The sequence below is a fragment of the Callithrix jacchus genome, chromosome 3 (assembly GCF_049354715.1).
Source record: "Callithrix jacchus isolate 240 chromosome 3, calJac240_pri, whole genome shotgun sequence".
Classification (NCBI taxonomy): domain Eukaryota; kingdom Metazoa; phylum Chordata; class Mammalia; order Primates; family Cebidae; genus Callithrix; species Callithrix jacchus.
Window position 1 is genome coordinate 173,377,422 of NC_133504.1, and position 24,829 is coordinate 173,402,250.

The following is a 24,829-nucleotide window of genomic DNA, read 5'->3' on the forward strand; positions in this document are numbered from 1 at the left end:
GTATTTTCTGAACATGAAGGTATCTCATGAAGTTACTCATAGGAAAGGAAAATCCAAGTTAAACAAGTGAGTAATTCCTCCATTAATTTGTCACTTTTGTGATCTTCAAAGGAAGTTTTACATAGTGTTGTGCTTCTAAGACTGCACATGAGAAAATCTCTCCCAACAGACATCCATTTGTCTGCATATGGTTCAAGATAAACAGTGTCAAAACTATGCAACAATGTAATTTATTTCAGGGTTTCTGGACTATTTAGCTGCACTCTTTTTCTTTCATCCTGCTCACTCCCTTCTCCACTACCTTGCAAGCTCTGGGTACTTCTGACTTTTGTAAACAGAAAAGGATCTGTTCTCTGCCATACTTTTAGTGACAGGCTGCCCTCCTTTAGATGTGATTTCCAATTGTGCCATGAAATTATTCTGAACTAAGAAAAATATAAGAGGAGACTTTTTCACTTTTCCAAAAAAATTATGCTCCAACTATTCACTAAGACATAGTGTAAATTTGTTGATCATTAAAGAGATTTGGATGTTAAAGGTGGAAGTGTCATAAGTGGTTTATTTAAGACCTTTGGCTGACCTAACTTAGCACAGACTTTTGTGTCTTCTTCGTCCTTATTTCTTGCCTTCAATCTTCTCTTTGCTTTCTATTTATATTCCAAATTGTGTCTCTATGTGATTCTTTGCTGTCCAAATGAGTAAATTTGTGTTTTGAAGAACTGCTTTAATCTCATGTATATAATAGGGTTAAAAAGAATAATATTCATGATCTTGGCCAGGCGTGGGGGCTCACGCCTGTAATCCCAACACTTTGGGAGGCCGAGGCAGGTCAATCACCTGAGGTCAGAAGTTTGAGACCAGCCTGGCCAACATGATGAAAACCTATCTCTGCTAAAAATACAAAAAAAAAAAAAAATTAGCTGGGCATGGTGGTGCATGCCTGCAATCCCAGCTACTCGGGAATCCATATATTCAGATATACCACTCTATGCTTCGTACACAAAAAGTTCTGAAACTCATCTGATTTTCTTTAACACTAAAGGTAATTTATCATAGTTTCAGATTTATCAATACAATGTTGCTAAATATAAGTTTTAAACATAGGTGTACTACATGACAAAAATGTTAAACATTTGCCTACTTGGCATCCTGAAATATAGAGATGTTTCCATCATTTAGGTTTTCTTAAGGGATTTCTTGGCATCCTGAAATATAGAGGTGTTTCCATCATTTAGGTTTTCTTAAGGGATTTCTTAATTCCATGCATTTAGGTTTTCTTAAGGGATTTCCTGTTTTATTCTTTTAAAATATGGATATCATACCTTGTTTAAATTACATATACAGTACTTAGATTAATAATACACATAAAACTGCAATAATTTCTATTAGTGTGTTCCTACTCAGCAAATTCACATTTTACTGCAGCATGCAACTTAAAAGTTTGCATTTCTAATAGGTTTTTTTGGTAAGAATTAGAAGACATAAAATGTACTTAACTCTAACAATACAGAACATGACAACCTTTAATAATTTCTAAGCCAATCATGATATCTCAATTTCTCAACAAAATTATTATAACTGTGCTTCAATTTTGTATTGTTTTGTTTCAGTCAAGGTGCTAGAAATGGTTTACTTCATGTTCATATTAATTATTGTAAGATAGAAAACTCCAAAAATTTAGTTGACTTAAGACACATCAAAATGACTAAAATTAATGAAGGGATAACAATTTTTGGCTATTGTAAAGCAACCTAATAAAACATAAATCAGATGGGAGGAAAAGAATAAAAAGCTGTAAATATATGAGCATGTTTTCTTCTACTTCTTCCCATATGTGTATAAACTTCAAGTCAATGCAAATGTCTGTATATACCAATATTTATGCCAATCATGGCTTTTAAAGAGTAGCCATAAATATAAATTATAACATAGAGTATAAGAATTATAAAAACGGATCCATATAAATGAACACCCTCAACCTAAGTTTCAGCAACTATATTCTTTACCTCTGCATAAAAGCATATCAGTATTAAACTGAAAACTGGCAAAGAAAACAATCAAGGTAAGGACCATTCTGAGGACCCAAAGTAATTTACATTATGTGAGAATTTGATCCTTTTACAATCTTTCAGGCAACAATTTGTTTTTCTCACAGGAATAAACAATCTAGTTTTCATAGGAATTGCCTATGGTATAAAGTTGCATAATTTTGTCAATTTGGAAGGAAGAAGCAAAAGATAGCAGTAGTAGAGATGTGGAAGAAACCTGTTTTAACATAAATTGAGGGAAGGATAACTAAATTGACAATAAGTATTGTTAATTGTAAGTAAACTAATCAAAATGGTAGAAACTGAAAATGATAATAATAATTGCTAACATTTAATGAATTCATAGCATATGGTGAGGTCTGTAGATGCCTCATCTCATTATTTCTCATGATAACTTGGGAAAGAGAAATTAGCATCATCCAGATTTTAAAGATGAGAAAATGAGACTCGCAGAAGTTTGGTAATTTATATATGGTAGGTAGCAAATAGTCTGTGAGGTTTTCATTGGAATGTAGATGCGTGTACTGCCATAACTACCACTCGATACATAGTGGCCCAGGAAACAGACTCAGGAGCCTTTTGTTCTTCAAATGGGGCTTTCAGCTAAATCAGCGATAAGTGTGGAAGAGACCAGTAGGTAAAAAGTACTACAGAATGTCAGAAAAGGCAGAGATTACTCTAAGCTGATATAGTCATGAAAGAAAGGGGGGAAAAAACCCTCAGATCTTTAAAAAATGGATAGAATCTAATTAGACAGAAAATAAATTGAGTATTTCCTATAGAGGAAATGGGTCTACCAACAAATAGTTGTGAGCAGAGGCACTGCAATGTTCACAGTGAATATATGCAACAGGGAGACCTTGAGCAAAGAGCCTGTGTACAGATGGAAGGGAAGAAAGGGCTAGGAGCCTGGGTCAATGTCAGAATGTTAGGACTAGTCAGACTGGATGTTACAGCAATTAATAATCATCTCTGCTCTTTCAGGAAAGAGTCTATAATTCCTATAGATACTGTAGAACTAGGCAACATTAGGCCTAGTTCTAGAGTCCCTGTAATCTAGGATACTATAGATACTAAATTATTGGCCATGTTCTGCTCTATCCTGAGGGCTTTTCCATACTGTAAAACAACTTTTTAAATAAACTGAATACTTTTAAACCATGTAGTAATGGAATAATAAAAAATGCTTTATGAAAAAATCTGGCAACTTTGTTAAAATTATCTAATGAGATTACAAACTAGAGGTCAAAATTCAATCAGCAGGCTATGATAAGCGTTCAGAGGTCATAAAGTGTGTTGTTCAGTGTAAAAAGTGCAAAAAATCAAAGGTCCACTCTGTCTCATAAGAAGATATAGCAGCTATGGCTCACTTATGCCAATTCAAATTTTATTTAAGTATGTGAATTGGATTCCAGGTTACTGAATCAGACTGTTGTGTGTTTTGTTTGTTTTATTCTAGAAAGCATTTATGAAGAAATATTGTTAGATTACATTTTTACATGACAAAATACATTATTGAAGAAAAACTGCTGAAAGCACTCTGAAGACAAAGCAAAATGCAAAAATGGAGAGGTTATTAGTAGCAAACTTTATCACAGTTGCTGGGAATTATCACAATTCATTGTGCTTTCAAGAGGAAGTGCAACCAGGCAAAACACAGCACCATGGACAGTTCCCATAGTACTGATGGGGACATCTGCTGAGTTACTAATTTTTTATATATATGAGTGCCTGAGACAACCGCTTTTTATTTAGATAGATAGTAAACGAAGGCAAGTTTCATTTCAGAAAGGCACATTTCAGAATGGCAATAAAATAAAATCTTCATTTACTAGCTAAGTAAAAAGTCCTCCCTATAGAGGTTTGTTCCAAAGATTCTACACCACACTGAAGACCTGTGGAATTTAATTGAATAAGGATAGCAAGCTCTCTGAATGAGAAACAAACCTATCCTTTACAGTCTCTTCAGCTTCAGGTTTACTGAAAATACTTTAGGAAGAAGCTTGGGTCACAGACATCTACAGTTTCAATTCGATACCAATGGATTTGAAATAAAATCCAATGAACTAAACAACAACAACAACAACAAAAATCTAACAGATTAAAGAAGACATTTTGCAATCATGACTTAACTTGTATGACAAACCTAAATGAGGTCTTGCATTTGCCACTCTTTTCTCTGTTTGTTACATATTGATTCTATATCAAGTGAGCTACCCTTGCTCTCTTATCATTCGGAATTAAGTAGATGACAGTGAAAACTAGAAAACATATATTTAAAATGAGAGAAATGTAAAAATATGATGAAATATGTAAGCATCTCTGTGTATCTGGAATGGAACTGTGAGTTTTCCTTCTATGGGTTCTAATGGATCCATCGATACAAAACTTGAAAATGACAGAGTTCCAGCAGAAAAACAAAATTTCTAACTAATGTAAATAGCTCTGTAACAACACATAGATTAACTCTATTCTGTTTGCCAAATCTTTTTATGTTAATAAATAATATATTCCAAATTGGGTGACTTCTTTCCTAAAATGTCATAGGAATATATATATATTGATATCTTGGCTTACCTAAAGAGAACCATGATGAATCATCTTGTGACTTAAAACCTTGTCTAAAAAGTAATGCATGTACAAAAAAAAAACCCATAAAACTTTCTCCAACATATTGTTTACCAAAAAGCATTTTGTTCCTGGAAAAAGATTATAAGACTAATATGTGATTAATGGAATTGAGATGATGCAAGGAAATTGGAAAGAGATACATTTATTTATAAACAAACAGTAAATTTTGATTGGAATAGAGAATGTACTTTGTGGATGTATTGCAAAATTAAAGAAGCAAAATAGGTGTGGTTTATTTCACACAGTATATTTAAAATAATTCCTTTTTGAATTTAATTAAATTCAGTAATCATATTGAACTCACTAAAGAAACTAATGGTGATGTAAGTTAGATTTTGTTTTTGTGATACAACTAAAAAATAGTGATCTATGTAAATTTAAAGTTTATATATTTGTAATTTTTTCTTTAATCCTAGCATAACTATAATTATGAATGTTTTATCTTAAAAACAAGACTTTTGAAATATTCTGGTACTTGGTAAGTACTGTAAGTACTTCAAGAATAAGCTCACAATTCTTGGCAGTATAGTGAGATTTAATTTAATATTTTTCTAAATTATCAATTAAATGGAAATGCCTAATAGATACTTGAAAACAAATCAGTGGCACAATGTAACATGACCCTGTTCAAGATTTGTTTAGAAGGCAGGAGAGGCTTTATTGTACCAGTGTTTAAGCATTTCAATATATATGCACGTTTCTAAAGAACATTTTCATAAATATAGGTTATATTTTGTTAAAGCATCAGTTGATAATGATATGCTATTGATACCTTAGTTCATATTTGGTTTGAGAGTTTAAAAACACAAATGTCAATCCTATGAAAATGTGACACCAGTGACTATAATAAACACTATAATTTAGTAGATATTTTCCTATGATCTTATTATTCTCATAGCACATCTCAGTGTCTAAAATGTCAAGGGACAAAGTAGTTTAAATTGTGGCTGGGAAAAATAAGGTAGCAAAATAAAATACAAATTTTAATCCAGTTAAGAAATGAATAGAGAGAAGCAAACAAGTTATGGGAAGTCCTCGCTAGAGATGTTTAAGAGCAAGATAAATGTCCATCTGTTTAGAATAGTTCTAGTGTGACTTGCCTGGAGGAAGGAGAATGAGATCCGCTAATCTGCAAAATTTCCACAGCATCAATTTCATATCACTGGGATACCGCCTTGAGCATATTTAGCCAATCCACAAGATTAAAGCAAATGCTTTTAGTGAAAATCTTGTGAACACTGGAATTTGCTCTAAGGCTTAATGTGGTAAATCCCCTAAACCTGTTACAGTGCATCAGACTGGGCTTTTACATAGTGCCATACAAAGTATGGCCTCGATACAGCTACGGTACATAATCCTGGGCAGCTTCCTTTAACTCTGAACATTAGTCATGACGGCATTATGCAGGGTTTTTCAACTTGTAAATGTACATACTGGTGTGATAAATGCGATGAAGTACCTTCTTCTTACACCAAATTTCAACTTTCAAATGTACATACTGGCGTGATAAATGGAGATGAATACCTTCTTCTTACATCAAATACTAATAATATTGATAACGCTAATATTAATGGAAATGTATTAAGTCATGCCAGTGACTTATGATCACCAGTTTCATAATAATATCAATAAAATGTACCCTCAGTTTTAATATATTTTACCAGATAGCCTTCGTAAGTTTTAACGATAAAACTAAACTTCATACAAAGCCCCATAATATTGGAACTTTTTTTTGAATATTGTAGTTTGAACTATTTTTTAATTCTAGAAAATGCCTGTTCCTATAAAATTTTCATAATATTGCAGCTGTCATCCTAATTCATACAATTAGCCTATACATTCATTGTGATATTTTAATATTTCTCTCACTGTCTTTCACATTACATGGAAGGGAATAAATTGTTCTTTTGATCACCATCATTCAGTACCCACAAAGTTTCTGAAGCCCCGTTTCTTCTGTAGGAACATAAGCCTCCAAAGGTGAAACGATGTAGATGCTGCAATACTAAGCTCCCCCTATAATTTCTAAACCACTTCTGCTATTCAGGATACACACCACTTTGCCTTTAAAAAACAGGGGCAGCTGGGTGTGGTGGCTCACTGCTGTAATCCCAGCACTTTGGAAGGTCAACACAAGTGGATAATTTGAGGTCAGGAGTTCAACACCAGCCTGTGTAACATGGTGAAACTCCATCTCTACTAAAAATACAAAAATTAGCCAGGTGTGGTGGCAGGCACCTGTAATCCCAGCTACTCAGGAGGCCAAGGTGGGAGAATCGCTTGAACCTGGGAGGCAGAGATTGCAGTGAGCCGAGATTGTTCCACTGCACTCCGGCCTGGGTGACAGAGCAAAACTGTTTCAAAAAAAAACAACACAAAACAAAACAAAACCAACTGGAGAGTATGCACATTCCATCCCTTACATTAGACACACAAACACACACACCGCTTGCACTATGGTTTTAGTCTTCTTATCTAACCATTCCCTGATAACTTCAAGAGATACTTTTATTTCTCTTTTCTCAGCACCTACAACCTTTAAGGTCTTGGTCACAAATCAAGGTCCTGGGTATATTCGTTTAGTACTTTCTAGTATATGTTCTTTTTCTATTTTGTAACTTCATGTCCAAGTGACCCATAATAGAATAGTCATATCTAGTCAATATTGCTAATCACTTCATGTTCGACTTTCCTGTCTCCTTACAATGCATTTTTCAGGGTTCACTTTTAGCAGTTGATTAGTCAAACACTTGCAAATGAAATGCTGTATTTTCATAGCATTTTACTGTTTTAAAAGGTCTTTCATGCATCTTCTTTCCCTAATAGCCATACAAAACCCAACTATTGTTTACCTTGTAAAATTAAAACTGGCCAGGTGCAATGGTTCAAGTCTGTTACCCCAGCACTTTTGGGAGGTTGAGGTAGGAGTTCGAGACCAGCCTGGACAACATGGTGAAACCTCGTCTCCACTAAAAGTACAAAATTTAACTGGGTAGGGTGGTGGGCACCTGTAATCCCAGCTATTCAGGAGGCAGAGGCAGGAAAATCACTTGAACCCAGGAGATAGAGGTTGCAGTGAGCCGAAATCTAGATCGTGCCACTGCATTCCAGCCTGTGTAACAGAGCAAGACTGTCTAAAAAAAAAAAAGAAAAAAAATTAGCTGAGCATGGTGAAGGGCACCTATAATACCAGCTCCTTGGGAGGCTAAGGCCAGAGAATTTCTTGAACCCGGGAGGCAGAGGTTGCAGTGAGCCAAGATTGTGCCACTGCATTCCAGCCTGGGTGACAGAGTGAGACTCTGTCTCAAAAAAATGAAAAAAAAAAAAAAAAAAAGAGTAAAAACTCAAAGAAGCAGACTAATTTGCTCATATCTACAAGTCCAAAAAATAACAAACTATTCTGAAACTCCAGTCTTAAACTCATCCAACTGCATAAATGATAATAAAAATATTTAAAATTTGAGAAAAAATTATGCCTCACAGGGGGAAAGATTTGAAAACTTTGCTAAATCAACATTCCATTAGATAGGACATTGACTAGCCTCTTTTATCTCTAATTAAACTTTTAAAATCACATGTTTTAAGGATAAATACAAAATCTATAAAGAAGAATCTCATCATGACTGGTCCGTGCTTCCACACATATCCTGAAATGTGGGAGAAGGGCCACTTGTTGACTTGGATTCCCTAAATATCTTTACTAAGAAGATTAAAAGCCACCTGTTTTAAGGAATTAGAGGTAATACTATTATAAGATTGCAAACAGCATTACTAAGAAATGGTCAACTGTAGCTATTGCTGTCCTTTCACAGCTAAGTGATGGCAACTTCAGTAAGTGCTACATAGGATTCTTAATGCAGTTCTGGCCAGGTAGATTTAAATACCCTGTATCAATGAGTCTACCTGAAGACTTCAGGAAGCCCTAACTGGCAAAGATAAAAAGAAAGCAAATAAAATCCTATTAAATTAAGCACCCCAAAAAACCTAAAGCCATAGTTTTAATGGCTTTATACATTTATACCTTAGAAGATTGTAGCTTTGAGTCTTTTTCTGTACATTAAGAAAGTATAATTTAAAAAGAAATCATTTACATTAAGGAGAAGACACAGAGGCCAAAATCTGTGGCTTTATAAACAGTTGTCTTCTTTGACAAGGGAAAACATCTGTCTTACTTTTGCTACTGAAAAAAAAATAGCATTGGATCCAACCATGGAGAATTTTGAATATAAGTTAATTCTTGAAAAAGTGCCTGCCCTGTTTATTACTAGCTAAGAAATATTAAATTCCTGACAGTTAATCTCAGCACACAGGGGCTTTTCTCCCCTACATTCCAAACTAACGTAAAAGCTAAGAAAAACATTTATGCCCTACCATTCATAGTCTATAAAAACCCATCATTTTAAGAAGCTAATATCGTATTTTAAAATTTAGTGAGATATATATTGATATTATGATTGTCATTGAGATCTTAAATCTAATATGTACCTTTAGAAATATAGGCACTTTAAAAAATGCCTATAATTGAAACACCAGACTGAAGGTTTATCAAAGGAAAATAAAGAAATACACTTTTCTTTTTTTAAAGGAGGCTATAAGTATATTCTTTCATGAAGATATGAGGGAAAACGTAAAAAAAGCATTCACACAAAGGGAAAGACACAATTTTGTCATTCTCATGCTTTTGGCATTTAATGAAAATGGTGATTATAAAACTCTGGAAAAGCCTATAGCTTTAGGCTACAGGTGTCTCCAAGAAGAAAATACTATCTACTCTTCCCAGAAAATAATAGACCACATTCTGAATTTCTAATAAACACCAACAGCAACTAAAAACGTAGTTATGGAAGTAAGCTGACAGAAAAATTAGGAAAAAAAACACACAAATATCTGTTAATCAAACCACTTCTTAGGTTTCAAAAGATTAATCACAAGGATTAAATAATAAATTTAATGATGACTTGTTTCCAGGCATCTTCTAAATGAGTATCTTGTCAAACAGCTCGTGAAAACAATTTACAACTTACTGTTACAAGGTCTCCTACACAAACATAAATATATACAGGGCTTTTACCATTTCTTTCTGACACCTTATTTAATATAAAATTGACTTTGAAAATAGATGATAAAACACTATAAATTTAAAAATATGTACTTACAAATTTTTAATGTCAACTGCCCCACGGAAAGCCTTCCTCGGGATTGCTTGAATTTGATTTTCACTGAGATCACTAAAAACAACAACAGAAGTTTCAAGTTAGAAAATATTATTTACAGTATATTTTAATCCAAATATTTGACAAGTTCTAGGACACCAGAAAGAAAAAAAAAACCCTAAAAGAATCATAATTAGATTGATAGCATTATATGCCATTTCTAATATAAATATTTTATATTTCTAATATAAATTAAAAAGTTGGAATAATGTCTTCTTGAAGTAAGCTTCTAGATCTTTAATTTTAAAAGAAACTGTAAATATAGCACTTGTAAATTTAAGAGTCACTCCACATCTGTGTAATAGAAACATTGATTTAAAACATGGTAAATTGTTCACGATTCAGTGTCAGATTATTCTGAGGTTTTAGTAGTTTATATCACTGGCATAACTTAGAAAGTATGTAGGAAAGCAGCCTACTTAAGTTCCCTGAGTAGAGTGGGTAAAAACTGATAAAACCTGAACAGTATGATTAAGTTTTCATAGCACTTCTAGTAACTTGAAAATGGTACATGGAAGAACTGGCCCAACAATAAAATCACAGTTTATGCATAAAATATTAATAAGAGGTTGATATAAACCTTCTTTAAATAATTCTATTATAATCATACACATAGACTGTCTATATTTGCATTTTAATTTAATTGATAAATATGTTTTAATCACCGGAAAAACCACTCTGAGTTGGAAAGAACAGTTTGTAAAAATCACTCATCTCATGAAACGGATCATTATTTTTCCTTCTAAGAATTCCAATGCAATTCTATGAGCTCACACAGTATTATTAGCCTTAATGAGTAGAATATAAATATCCATGCAAGAAATGTCAATGAAAGCAGAAAATTCTTATCTAGTTTTAAGTAACATTACCATACAGCAGAGTTGAAATAGTAAACAAAATAAATTATTAAAGCAAAAATGTTGGTATGAAAATTACCTTTAAAATTCTAAGATAACTGATTCTCACAAGGAAATATGAAGCTACTAACCACAGGAGCCTATCAGATGAAAGCCATTTTACAATATGAGGATGCATAATGAACGGATTCATCCATATCCTCCTCTTCCCCACTGCTGCTTATGATATGAATTTCTTGTTCATACACTTGTGGTTGTACAATAGAGAGAGAACTGGCAGATACAGTGATTTAGTGTGTGGTCTTGACCTTACTAGCACCAACTTTTAAGCAAAGAAGATTTGCATTTATATCTCAACATCCTCAATGATCAAATAAAAAAAAAGTTTGCTAAGCAATTTGTAAAAAAATAAATACCAGTCTATTTAAAGAGTAAAGGTCTGTAGCACAACAAATTATTTCAAACAATAAATTTACAAAATGTGCTTATATAGGAGTTAAGGCAGCCATCCACTTCCTAAGTGATGTAGCATGTTACTGCTTTCAATAGTTTCAGTATGTCCCTAAGAGTAATAATCCTTCATTTCCTTAAAAATTGCTTATTTCTCAGTTTGCCATTGATTTAGATTGACTTCCTTTCTTTGTTTAATTACATCAAGTTAAGAATATTTAACAATAAATATTTCAAAGCCTTGATGACAGACACACTGTTCAGAGAAGGCTACAGAACAAAGAGAAAACAAAGAGACAGAGGAGACACAAAAATAAGAAAGTAGTAAGAAATGAGGAGGAAAATATTGCATTCCAGAAAATTTGAATCTATCTACAATGCCTCCTGAAAACCATTTAGTAGTGTTTCTACTGTTATGTCTACGCCAATTCCATGTTTTTGAATCTCATATTATCTTCCACTTCTAAGACAAAAAAAAAAAAAATGCCTTGAAGAGCGTGTAGATGAAAAAAAATGGCAGAGGTGTTTGCTCCAGACCTCGTTTGCTCCTGCAGGAACTGGGCAGAACCTATAGTCTCAGTCCTGCTCAGTCCCTAGGCACTTGTCTTAGAGTCATGGAAGTTGAGTGGCTGGATGAAAGTCAGGGAGATGATTTTAGGTGGTTTGTAAAAAAACAGTGAAAAGCAGTCAGAATGTCATTCCTTTTAAATTTGATTTTAGTCCTTCAAATTACCTTTGACAGAATTGGAGGGCATCAAATAGCTGTATCCTTCAAATAGAAATTTTTTTCTTTTTGCAAAAGTGTGAGAGTGTACTGCTCAGTGCCTCCTTATCCCCTGAAGGCTAATGGTTTGTGTGTGGCTGTCCCCTGAGTAAATGGCTCCACAGGCCACACTATGGGGTCTCAGCTCCGGTGCCAAGGATTAATTATGGATCCCAGACCCCTTCAGTTAAGTGGGCCATGTGCACCCACAACAGGAAGAAGAAACTAACACATTTCTAGCACCAACTATATGCAATAGTTGCTTTTTAAGCAGAAATTATCACCTTACTTAAACTATATTTCCTTTATTCCTCATAACCCCCTTGTAAAATAGATACTGTTACTTGGTTTTACAGGAAAGGAAACAGAGCTTCAGAGATATTCGGCGTTTGTGCTAAACAATGAGACAAATTGTTTAAGTAAATATGTAGAATACATAGGTAAATATTTAGCCAAGATTTCGGGATTTCTAAAGATAATTCCAGGAGCTACTTAATCTCAACATGTCCTTCCTGTGGTCTGGAATTTAGAAAGCTTTTTCCTATCTCATCCTAGCCTCTGACTTAATGTCATTTGCAAAATGATGCATTAGATTGTTTTAACAATGATCTATGTTTTCTCTATATAGTCATCTGAGGGTTCGCAGTTATCTCAATCCAACATATTGTTATTTAATATCCACTACATGTTGCAAGGGCTACTGAGTTAGATAAGGCCAATTTCTTGTCTTCGAAAATTTTCAAATTGAGTAAAGAAGATGAGGGGAATAGCCAAACAGAAGGACGAATAAAGTAAATTCCAAAAAAAAAAAAAAAAATTATTGAGAGTCAAAAAACTAAGAAAGCACTTGGAATAAGAATGAAAAGATCATGTGAATGTGTCAACATACAAAGGCAGACAGGCAGGGGTGGAACAGCACTTCCAATGGCATAAACAGCAAAAACCAGGCATAAAGGCAGGAACACACTGAAGTTTTTATGAGAATAGTTGCGGTCTGGTTTCCTAAGAGGGTACAACATATGCAGTGGAAGAAGAGGAGAAGGGGTGGGAAGGGCAAATCAATGGTGTGCTGAGACATTACCGACAGCCATGTATTGTTCTGTGAACTGTGTGGAATGAGCAAAATGAGTCAGAACTACTAAGTCAGTGAGATGGACCTGCCACGGGAGGAGTCTGTAATTTTATCACCAGCTAATAGAGGGTGACAGTGTGTTTCACAGCAAGGAAATGGCTTCATTTGAGTTGATTTTTAGGAAGATTAATCTGGAAATTGAGTTTCAGACTTTTTCATACCAAGTGGGGGATGTATCCTCATTTCAGCAGACAATGATGTGGAGAGGAAGGTGATGGTCGGGTGGAGGAGATGGGTTCTTCCTTAGGTTAACAAATTGGCAGTGGAATTTAGGATGGATACATGGGGTGAAATGTTCAAGTTTAGTTATACTGAATTTGGAAGACCAGATAAAGACTTATATAATAGCTGGGGAAAGGACAGTGGGAATCTCAAGCAACCATCAACCCTCAATTCATTGCTTCCTTACTCTGGGGCAGTTAGTGTATGAGGCATCTCCACACTATAAATAGAAAAAATAGAGAAGACCAATAATGACATTAGTAATGTATGAAAAAACAAAACTTAGAAGCGGATTGCATGTAAAGATGGACCGGATAAGGGACAGAGAGGTTACAGGAGTCACTCTGAAGTTAGACTAACCATTGACGAAGTTGGGAAATCAAAAGAGCAGTTTGGAATACTGATTATGATTTGGTTTTGAACATTTTTTAAATCTATTTTTTTTTTTAAGAAAGGGGTTGCAGGCCACGATAAAAGATCATTTGGAATGTGTTGATTTGTGACTTTTATTTTATTTTATTTTTTGAGAGAAGGAAAGAAAAAAAAGGAGTGAAGGAGAGGAAGAAAGAGGAAGAAAAAAAGGGAGAGAGAACAGAAATGTTGCTTTATTCTAAAAAATGGTTATTAATAATGGCCAATTAATATTTCATTTAAACCTATGAGTAGGTGTGATGTGGTATTGACAAGAATGTATATTTTGTGTATTTAAAGTGGAGAGCTCTATAAATATATATTAAGTTTACTTGTTCTGGATCTGAGTTTGAGTCCTGGATATCCTTATTAATTTTCTGTCTCATGGAGTCTAAGTCCCTATGTATCTGGGTGTTAGGATCGTTAGCTCTTATTGTTGCATTGATCCTTTTACCACTATATCTTTGTTGCTTTAAAATATAATTGGAGATTTGTTGTTGATGAGAATGAAGATAGTTTATGGTAAGTAAATTATGAGTGCTATCTGAGAAAGGTAATCAAGGAGACAGGGAAAAGACGGAACAGTCATTGGTGGCTTGGTTGACCCAGGCCACCTTCCAAATAAATTGAGATCTTATGTGAAACTTGTTTAAAACTGATGAAGCTTGGTAGTTCTCAGCCGTCAATGCTGGGGAAAGAGGTGGCAGGTGGTGGGTGGCAGAAATTTAAGGAGGGAGGCGGCTTGCCACAGCAATTGAGAACACTGACTTCAGGGCCAGACCATCTGAGATTAAATTCCAGCTCTACCATTTATTAGTCATGTGACCTTGGGTCACACTGCTTACCATCACTGTGCCTTAGTTTCTTCATCTGCAAAAAAACCACAATAGTTCCTATTTCATAGGATTGTTAGGTGGATTCAGTGAGTTCACACCTTTTAAATCCTCAAAAATGACTTGGCACATAGTAGGGACTACAGAGGTGATGGCTTCATACATGTTATAATTATTCTACTTGGAGACTCTTTTATGTGGCCCTGAGAATACCTGCTAAGTTCCCCAAAGATCACTGTAGTCGATGTGAGACATTTCTGATGGGAGTGTACTGTTCTGTGAACTGTGTGGAATGAGCAAAATGAGTCAGAACTACTGAGTCAGTGAGATGGAGTTTGTAATTATATCACTAGGTAATAGAGTGTAAAAATGTGTTTCAGAGGAAGGAAATGGCTTTACTGGGGTTGATTTTTAGAAAGATTAATCTGGAAATTGAGTTTCAGAGCAGGTAGGGAAAATGGGCAGAGAGGTGTTATCAGGTAGTGTGTCAGAGTCAGTGGGTCTCCAGTAAAGTAGGCAATGGTTTTAGAGAACACTACATAATAAAGTTAGGAGTTAGTCTCTGGTGCAAATATAAAATCATCAGTAGAAGTTAACATAGGTGTCATCTCTGGGAGAACTTAGAGCTATTCAAGTTTGCTGAGTTAGCAAATAATGATGGAAAAGTATTTGTAAAGGAGGAGTGTGCTAATGATACACAGGATACTGGGGACTTAGGATTGAAGATAAGAAAACTAGGTTAGTTTTGTTAAGAGGGAACTACAAATGCTCAGGCATGATAATATGGAATTTTTAATAGAAAGTAAAAATACTGAGCATCTTAAACTTGAAAACTGTTTACTCATTATTAAGACCACAGAGAAACGAAGGGAACTGGAAAGACTTCCCCATTCTGAAGCTCATCCCAAAGAAAAGATATGAAGAAGTGTAAATATAAGCATTTTGAAATAGGAAAGATGTTACATTCTTGGTATTGGACCAATTGGAAAGATACAGGCCACCCAGAGCCAAGTCTGAGAAGTGTCTTACTAGCTAGTCATGAAACAATGGCATTTCCTGTTTAAGACCCTCCTCCTTTTACTATATCCAATCCATTCCCAAAACCACCCCAGCACCATCTCCAATCAAGTCCCTTTCTCCATTCTCCACTGCCATGGTCACTGGTAGAAACTTCATCAACACTCTTCATCGATGACTGAGACTCCAAGCTGATCTCCCTGCTTTGACTTACGATTCCTTCCAAGGCGTCTCCCACACTGGCCCTAGAATTGTATTTCCAAATTTGAAGTTATATCAAAACACTTCTTCCCGATGTCTTCCTGTCTCAGTTAAGAAGACACCATCTATACCGACATTCAGACCAAAACTCTGGAGTTCTCACTGATATAGCATAGTCTTCTACAACCTACATCCAAACCACTAGCAAATCCTCTCAACTCTATTTTCAAAATATATCAAGAATCTGACCTACCTGCACCTCTTGTCTCCTGGTAGGTGACAAGACACCTACCATCTCGTCTTGTCTGAGTTACCTAATAGTCTTCTAACCATCTCTCTGCTTCTGCCCTTGCCTTCTTAGAGCCATATCTTGTCAGATTTCTAATGAAAATTTTAGATATCTTGCCTCATTGCAAAGGAAAGCTCAAACTGTCATAAAGATTTACAAATTCCTCCCAAAATTTGGTCAACACGCCCTTTTTGACCTTACCTCTTTTTACCCTTCCCTTCACCGTCTCTATTTCAGCCACACTGGCCTCCTTAGTATTACCTTGAAAACTCCCATTCTCTTATTTCAGGTCCTTCTTGATACCTGCCGTGACTCTATTTCCACCTCATTCCTTCAATCGTGAATTTCATGCCCCCTTAATTCACCTTTTATATAATCATATTCCAAACTGTTCAGCTTTTGCATGTTCTCCTTTTGCCTCAAGTAACTACTTCCTATCACCATGAGATGCAGAGTTAAGCATTGTTCAAGATGAAGACCAACTCCTCCACTGAGCCTAATGCTAAAATCTCCATAACCTATCAGCTATGTGATGCTGTCAAGGTACTAAGCCTCTCTCTCCATTTGCTTATCTGTAAGATGAACTCACATAAATATCTCTAGGATTGTTTTGCCTAGTTACAAATAAGGTTTGTATTAATTATATAAATTAGCATTTACATCATTAGATAATAAAATTATTGCATAATTATTTTCATTACTGGGGCGTTGCTTGTTCCCTTTTTTGAACTCCTAAGGTGACTTGTGCTGTTATTTATTTTAATTCTGTAATTTAAATTGAATGTTTTAGGTTCCATATACAAGTGGTATCATGTGGAATCTGTCATTTTTTTCTTGGCTTATTTCATTTAACATGAGGTCCTCCAGGTTCTAAAAAATTTGACTTCATAGCAGATGGTAAAATGGTACCTACCAGTGGCTGTGGTGGTTACAGGAAAGTGGGTTGGGGAGATGTTGGCCAAATAATATATATTTACAATTACATAGGAGGAATAAATTCCAGAGATCTACCGTACAGCAAGGTGCCTATAGTAAATAACAATATATCATATTCTTGGCAAATGCTAAGAGAGTAAATAAGTGTTCTCTGTACAGAAATGATGACTCTGCGAGGTCATGATTTGTTACTTTGTTGATTTAACCATTCCACAATGTATATATACTTGAAAACATCATGTTTGCAATAAATATCTACAAATTTATATTAATTTTAAAAACAAAGTTGAAAAAAATAATTTTAATTGAATTCCTTTCCTAAATAACTTTCTCTCCTGTTAGACAACATGATAAACAAATAAAGGCGGGATGTTCATTCATCTATTTCTTTTTTTTTTTTTTGAGAGAGAGAGTCTTGCTCTGTTATCCAGACTGGAGTGCAGTGGTGCGATCTCGGCTCACTGCAACCTCTGCCTCCCAGGTTTAAGCGATTCTCCTGCCTCAGCCACCTGAGTAGCTGCGAGTACAGGTGTGTGCCACTAGGCTTGGCTCATTTGTTTGCATTTTTAGTAATGACAGGGTTTCACCATGTTAGCCAGGATGGTCTTGATATCCTGACCTCGTGATCCACCTGACTTGGCCTCCCAAAGTGCTTGGATTCCAGGTGTGAGCTACTGCACCTGGCCTCATTCATCTTATTTCTGTAGAACTGCTGGTATGTGGTACACCTTTATCAAATGTTTGGAAGGGAGGCAGGGAAAGAAAAAGAAAAAATTTATGGCCAGGCATGGTGGTTCACACCTATAATCTTAGCACTTTGGAAAGCTGAGTTGGGTGGATCACCTGAGGTCAGGAGTTCGAGACCAGCCTTGCCAACGTGGTGAAAACTGTCTCCAGTAAAAATACAAAAATTAGCTGGGTGTGGTGGTGAGCACAAGTAATATCAGTTACTCCGGAGGCTGAGGCAGTAGAATTGCTTGAACCTGGAAGGCAGAGGTTGCAGTGAGCTGAAATTGTGTGCCACTGCAATCCAGCCTGGGTGACAGAGCAAGACTCTAATCTCAAAACAAACAAAAACTTAGAAAACATGGCAACTTGCAGGATACAAGGCCAGGGAGACTTCTGTTAAGTAGAAGTCTGTGGTTTGAAGCCTGATAAGTAACAAAATCTGGTATTATAGATACAACCCGAGGAAATCCGGAAAGAAAACTGGACTTCTGAGAGGACTTTTAAACATAATGGTATCAAGGCAACACAGGCGAGGAGAATGGCAATGTTTTATAAAATGTTGGAGATAAGAGACTACAGCTCAATAAAGAGATCAAAGACAGAAGTACAGATTAAAGAGTCTTTGTATCCTGGTGGGAATTGAACTGCATGCTGCATACATAAATCTCCTTTCAGGTGATATGCATCAACATATTTCAGATTTTCAGGTTATTATCCCCAAGAACCTTATGCTTAGTTTACTGAAGATTTTAATATTTGTAAATGAGAAAGTCAGCTGTGGTCTTTTCTCACCCTCACTCGTATTTTCTCATTCATTTATTCAAAAGCCGTTATTGATAGCATAAAATCTGATGTGATCATTGCTTGATGATAATTCTGTTTCTTTCAGGGTACGTTTTTATCACCTTGACTGCTGCTTCTTCATCCATATGCATCTCTTCTACATAAGTCTTTCCTCTTGCAAATCTTAATAACATTCTATGTAGAATAAGTACTTTGAGCATACATTGTCCACTTCATGAATGAGTTCTTTTCAGGGATTATTGAGGCTGTTCCTCCACCAAAATTGTCGCCCCACTCGTGCCACTGGAAACCGGAAGGAACTTCTAGTTCTCAGCAACCGAAGTTTTATTTAACATAGTAATAATAATCTCTTTCGTCTAATCTCTATTATGCCTTGATCCCAGCATTTCTTGCTGTTAATAAAAAGTATCAATAACTTACTGACAATAACTGTAAAATTCCACAGACGGAAGTGTAAAAATGTATGCACTTTTGAACGGATAGAAAAGGTAATACTCAATGCTAACGTTTATTGAGCAGCTACTAACTTCCAGGCAATACCCTTTATTTTATTGTTTCTATAACCAAATCAGGATGTATCCTCTTATTTTTATTTTGGAGATGAGGAACTCGGGTTTGCAGAGGTTAAATTATTTACCTGCGGTCATATAGCTAGTAAGCAGTGGGATTCGAGCTTTCTCTGTTGCTTCTCAAACCTCATACTCTCAAGCACTGCTATACTGCTTCTTACAGGAGGTAGCTTCTATAGAGGTCTGGCTCTTTGGTGTTAAGGTTCAGTCACCCTGGAGCTGTGGTTTCAAAATGTTGTTTGAATATCACCCATAAAAATATCTAGGAACATTATTTTTAAAAAGACTTCTGAATGCAACACCAGAAATATTAGGCAGAATCTCTAGGGAAGAGGTCCAGGAATCTATATTTTTAATAAGTCTGCCTGGCAACCGTTATGCCCATGGTCTTTGAACCCCATGTTAGTAGCGCATTGGAACTCCTCTGATGAATAGTACCTTCTAGCTTTTGTTTGGTTTTTAAACATGGCATTTGTTTATTTGCATCTAGTTGGAAGTTGTAAATGCCGACAGAAAATAAAAACCAGGAAGCCCCATTAAAGCCAAGAAGCGTGTATACACTCTCTGGACAAACGAGAGAGCTGGATAAGAAAGCCCGCTGTTTTGTAACATGAAATTTACCATTTCACCCATTTTGAAGTGTACAGTTCTCTGGTGTTAAGCACATTCGCATTGTTGTCTGACCATCAAACCCGTTCTTTTTGAGAGGTCACTTTAAACTTCTTTTTTTGCATAATGTATACTGGGGCAGGTCTGGAACAGGTAAGTTGGAATAGAAATCCTTGTCTCCACTCCACATAAACTAAAACCAGGTGACCAAGTGATCTTCGTCAAGTTGCTGAGATTCTTTGACTTATGTTTCATTTTCTCTAACTGGGAAAAATAATACCAAGCACTGCTGTGTCATGGTTCCTGTGAGGATCAAATGCTCCCATCGATTCCTTGTGAAGGTATGAAGTGCTTCACCAGAGCACATAAAGGCACTGGCCCATCTTGCTTTCTGCACTTCCATTCATTCAGTTTAGCTCACTTCAAGAATTATTTATGAAGTCAGTATCTGCTGAACACACTTAGAAATGAAAAGATAAAAATAGCCTAGTCCATGCTCCCAAGAAGTTCAGATTTGGAAAGGAAAGTAGATAGGTAAAGTGATCATTGTGCCACCACTCTGATTAAAATAAAAATCAGTAAGAAAATACAGAAAGTCCTGAAGTCATAAAGAAGGAAATGTACTCTGTTACTGCTTGAAGTGTTGCGGGTGGTAGATGATCATCATCTTGCAATAGAGTTTAAGTTCATATATACAATATCTTTAATACCTATACATTTTTTCCTTGCCAAGCCTTTGCACATGTTTCTCTCTCTGCTTGGAATAGTCACATGATGTCCTTTAATTGGTTAATCCTCCTACTCATCCTTTGGGGCGGAGCTTAAACATTCTCTTTTCCAGCAATTTTCTTTGAAACATGTTAATACTGGAGTAGGCTTCCTTCCCTGCATCCTGGTAGAATATTATATTCAACTGATGCCATAGTGAATTGTAATCATTAGCTTCCTTGTTCACATATCCCACAGTGCTGACATTTCCCCAGGAACAGTGAAAAATTCATCATTGTATCCTCCATGCTGAATGCAATGCCAGGTTATGGTCAATAAATCATGAAATTAAAGTGCCCATCAATAATTAGAAAATTATACTCATGGACATTACAATTCTCAAGAAAAGTACTTATTTACCAGGTACTTGATGTCTTTCTTAGGGAATATTATATGAAAATGTCATCTGACACTCTGATAAATTAAAACACTGATGACTTGCTCTTTGGTTCCATAAGATATGGTAGATATATATTTTTTTCATGATCCAAATATCTTTAATGAGATCAGTAATGAGATCAGGTAAGATAAATGTATCAAAGTTCGAACAGTCGTGTTAATGTAAGTACCTTGAATTTTAAGTGGTAAACAGTCTTTGAAAGTTTGTTCAGCCTAAACTATACTCTCATTCTCAGCTTCAGCTGATGAACTTTAAAATCCTTTAATTCTCTCAATACTGTGTCAAGGGATATGTATGAGTTTCATAATTTAGTCAGCATAGCATGGATACTAACCAGGAAATAATCATTTCCTGAATACCTGACTCCATGACATTGTGTCAGGAATTGCATTACTCATTTATGAAGACACATCAAAAATGTGATGCTATTTTTCTCATCAAAATGACTGCAATATACTGAGGAAGATCAGCCATGCATATGTAAGTAAAGAGCAGACATCAACTCATGATGACATGCATGGAATGCATGTGTAAATAAAATAATGGGATTTAACAAGAGTGAGGTGGCGTGCAAATCAGGAAATGCTTTTGGAAGAGGAGGACACTGTCCCTCTGAGGGACGGTGATGAGAATGGTCTGGTAAAAACAAATGAAAAATTATTTCTATAAAGGAGACCAGCATGGAAAGAGGAGACACAGGTCTGTTATGGGTGACATTGCTGGAGATGAAGGGTAAGAAAATAGTACTTTCTGCATTTAACAATTAGAAGGAAAAAAAGAGGTTGTGTTGGTATTCTAAAACACTGACTAGAGGACTACTAGAGGACAGTTTCAGTTAATCTCAATAAGGGCAAATAGTTAAGAGAACCTTCTTTGTCAAGACCTATTATAACAAAGGTTTTTAGGGATCTTTGTGCTAGCACAGCTAAAGCATGACATCTAATTGTTTCAGAAGAGCAAGTGTTGTTCTTTTCTGTCCCCTAAACTCAAGTTTTTCATGTCAGTGTATATACTCAATTCTGACTTTGTAAAAACTTGTGGTCTATCAACATAGCCAATCACTATAACTTCCTTCTAGTAGTATTTATAGATTTCCACAAAAATGATTCTTGATCATGATAAAAAAGTGTTCAACTTCAGTTGAAAAAATGCCTAGAAATAGAGACTTCATAAATTCAACTGTAAAATATCAAATCTTCAAGAAAAATGGCCCAGAGAGAAAAAATTATTGCAAATGACTTTAACAGCTTTATTGAGATATGACAACATACCAAAAAGTTTGCCCATGTAAGCTGTACAATTCGATGATTTTTAGATTATTTATGGAGTTATACAACCATTACCATAATCTAATATTAGGACATTTTCATTACCCACCCAAAACCTGTGTACTCATTAGCAGTACTCCCTTTTCTAACCCCCAGCTTGTAGCATGTATCTGTAGGCCATTTATTTTTACTGCTCAATAATATTCCACTGTATAAATATAACACATTTTTGTTTATCTATTCCTTGGCTGATGAATGCAGCAGACTCTGTATGGCAATTTTAAAATCAATAAGCATCTCTGCTGGGGACTAGTATATTTACTATTCTCTTTGGTTCCTTTGCAGCACTTTTATATTTGGTCTAATATTTCTTAGTGTAATAAGAGTCCATTTATTAGAGCATGGCTATTGAAGAATGCCTACTGCTTTGGATGTGTCAACCATTTTTTAGATACCACACTTCTCTTAGAAGTCTTGGGCAGGCCAAGGCGGGTGGATCACAGGCCAAGAGATCGAGACCATCCTGGTCAACATGGTGAAACTGGGTGTCTACTAAAAAATACAAAAAATTAGCTGGGCATGGTGGCGCATGCCTGTAATCCCAGATACTCAGGAGGCTGAGGCAGGAGAATTGCCTGAAACCAGGAGGCGGAGGTTGCAGTGAGCTGAGATTGCGCCATTGCACTCCAGCCTGGGTAACAAGAGCGAAACTCCGTCTCAAAAAAAAAAAAAAAAGAGTCTTGTCTGTTCTGGTTCAACTCTACACATTAGATCACATTGCTCTTCCCTTAATTCTACCATATACCCACAACAGTGCTGCCATTTATGATACACTCTTTTGATCATGCCAGCAGAATTTGAACAGACTACAGGAACACCTTTTAATTTGTTTTGAATTTGAGATTAAACAGTTTCCAGAAATGGGAATTGATGTATTTTCCTGTCATGTCTATCAGCACATATGTGGATCCATGCTAATAACAGAGCTGAATATACATATTCCATAATATATTATATGATTTATATATCCTAAATGTGTATGTGTTTGTATATATACATACAAGAAACAGGAGGTAGAGTAGGGAATAGAGAGAAAGAGAAAAAGAGCATGGTTTTTTAAAAAAATTGGCATGTCTTTGCTTCTCATTTGTTCTAAAGATTTTTAAAAGATAGAATGTAATAGTGTTGAAATACTGCATCCGCTTTTAACAAAAAAGCCAATACCGCAATGCTGCTATTTTATTGCCCACGACGTATGGTTTCCAGTTGAGCATCCCATTAACCTTAGAGTGCAATGATATAATTTTAATTATATAAATTGAAACAGCAATGTATAATACCTATATCATGTAAAAATGGATTCACTTTATGTGAAAGTGTCTAAACTATATTTCACTATGAGGTAATAAATTTGCTTTAGATGGCAAACCTGCCTGTAAATTTAATTACTGGTAATTTTATTTTCCTCCACGGTTTAACCTCTCTTAGAGTCTGACCAAGAATACCATAAATCTGTAGTTCCATGGGGTACTTTGGAAACTACTGAGTAATGATAAATGAGTATTTGCCAGATTTCAACTTCAGAAAAGCAAAGAAACATAAATGTGGACGGTAAATGAGTATGTGCCAACGTGTAAATGTCATTACAGATTAAATTCCTAGTTTGATTAAAAGTATACTTACTTAATATACTTTTTTTCCTATTAACTTTTTGCTCCTATATACAACTAAATAATATATTTCGGGAAAAGAATTATTTTCATAGGTATTTGAAGTTCCTAATAACTGAGTATATGTTAGAAAAAAAATGAGCTTCACATAAAAGACAGATATTTGCATTAGTTTAAGAGAAAGACTAGTTATACATAGTAGTACAGTCTTGCATAGCATAATCAGGTATCACACAGCATGACACTCATGGAAGACTGAGGAGAGGGTTGATGGTGTGGGAGAAGTGTTCACCATCAGTGCTTTCTATCCTTTAGAATTCCCTACAGGGAAGCTATTTCCAAAAAAGTAAAAGGGAAGCATGGTTATGATGGGTGGAAATTAGTACATTTCAATGTTAATTCAAGGTAACTTAAGATAGTATGCCATCCTGTGAACAAGGAGAATACAGCAGGGTTTTAAGAGCCACGTCACTCAAAGCAGAGTGCCTGAATCCACATCTGGCTCTGCTACTTCCTGGCTTTATTACTTGGGTAAGCCATTCAACCTCTCTATACATCACATCTTCATCTGTAAAACAGGCATAATAAAATTACCTACCTCATGAGGTCATTGTTTGACTAGAGCTTGTGCAATGCTTGGTGAGGAGCTCAGCATACAGTAAGAATCTGAGAGATGCTAAACTTGCCAGTCCTGTGTGCAACACTGCATGTTTCTGTTTGTTCCCTTTACTTTAGTACGAACTTGAAGGCTGCGCCTTCAACTTAGTTATATAAGAATTTCATCCCAGTTGTGTCATTTATTAGCATTACGACCTTCAGCCAGTTTTTCTTTCTCTTTTAAACTTCTCAAAGCTTCAATTTCCTGATCTATAAATTAAGACTAACATTTAGAACACATTTCATAGGGCTGCTGGGAAAATTATATGAGATATTAAGCACAGAGCCTTAGGCATATTAATAACGTTCAATGAATGCTACATATTACCATTTTAATGTGGAAATATATACC

The 24,829-nt window shown here is 35.4% G+C and overlaps 1 protein-coding gene across 5 annotated transcripts in view; it reads right to left on the minus strand.

The window, feature by feature from the left end:
• SLIT2 (slit guidance ligand 2) overlaps positions 1-24,829 on the minus strand; it is a 388,661-nt gene that overhangs the window by 157,307 nt on the left and 206,525 nt on the right. For all 5 annotated transcript variants that reach the window (XM_035293962.3, XM_078367432.1, XM_035293960.3 and 2 more), the window contains exon 5: positions 9,836-9,907. In XM_035293962.3, the coding sequence (XP_035149853.1) occupies positions 9,836-9,907 (72 nt within the window). The remainder of the gene's footprint in view (positions 1-9,835; positions 9,908-24,829) is intronic.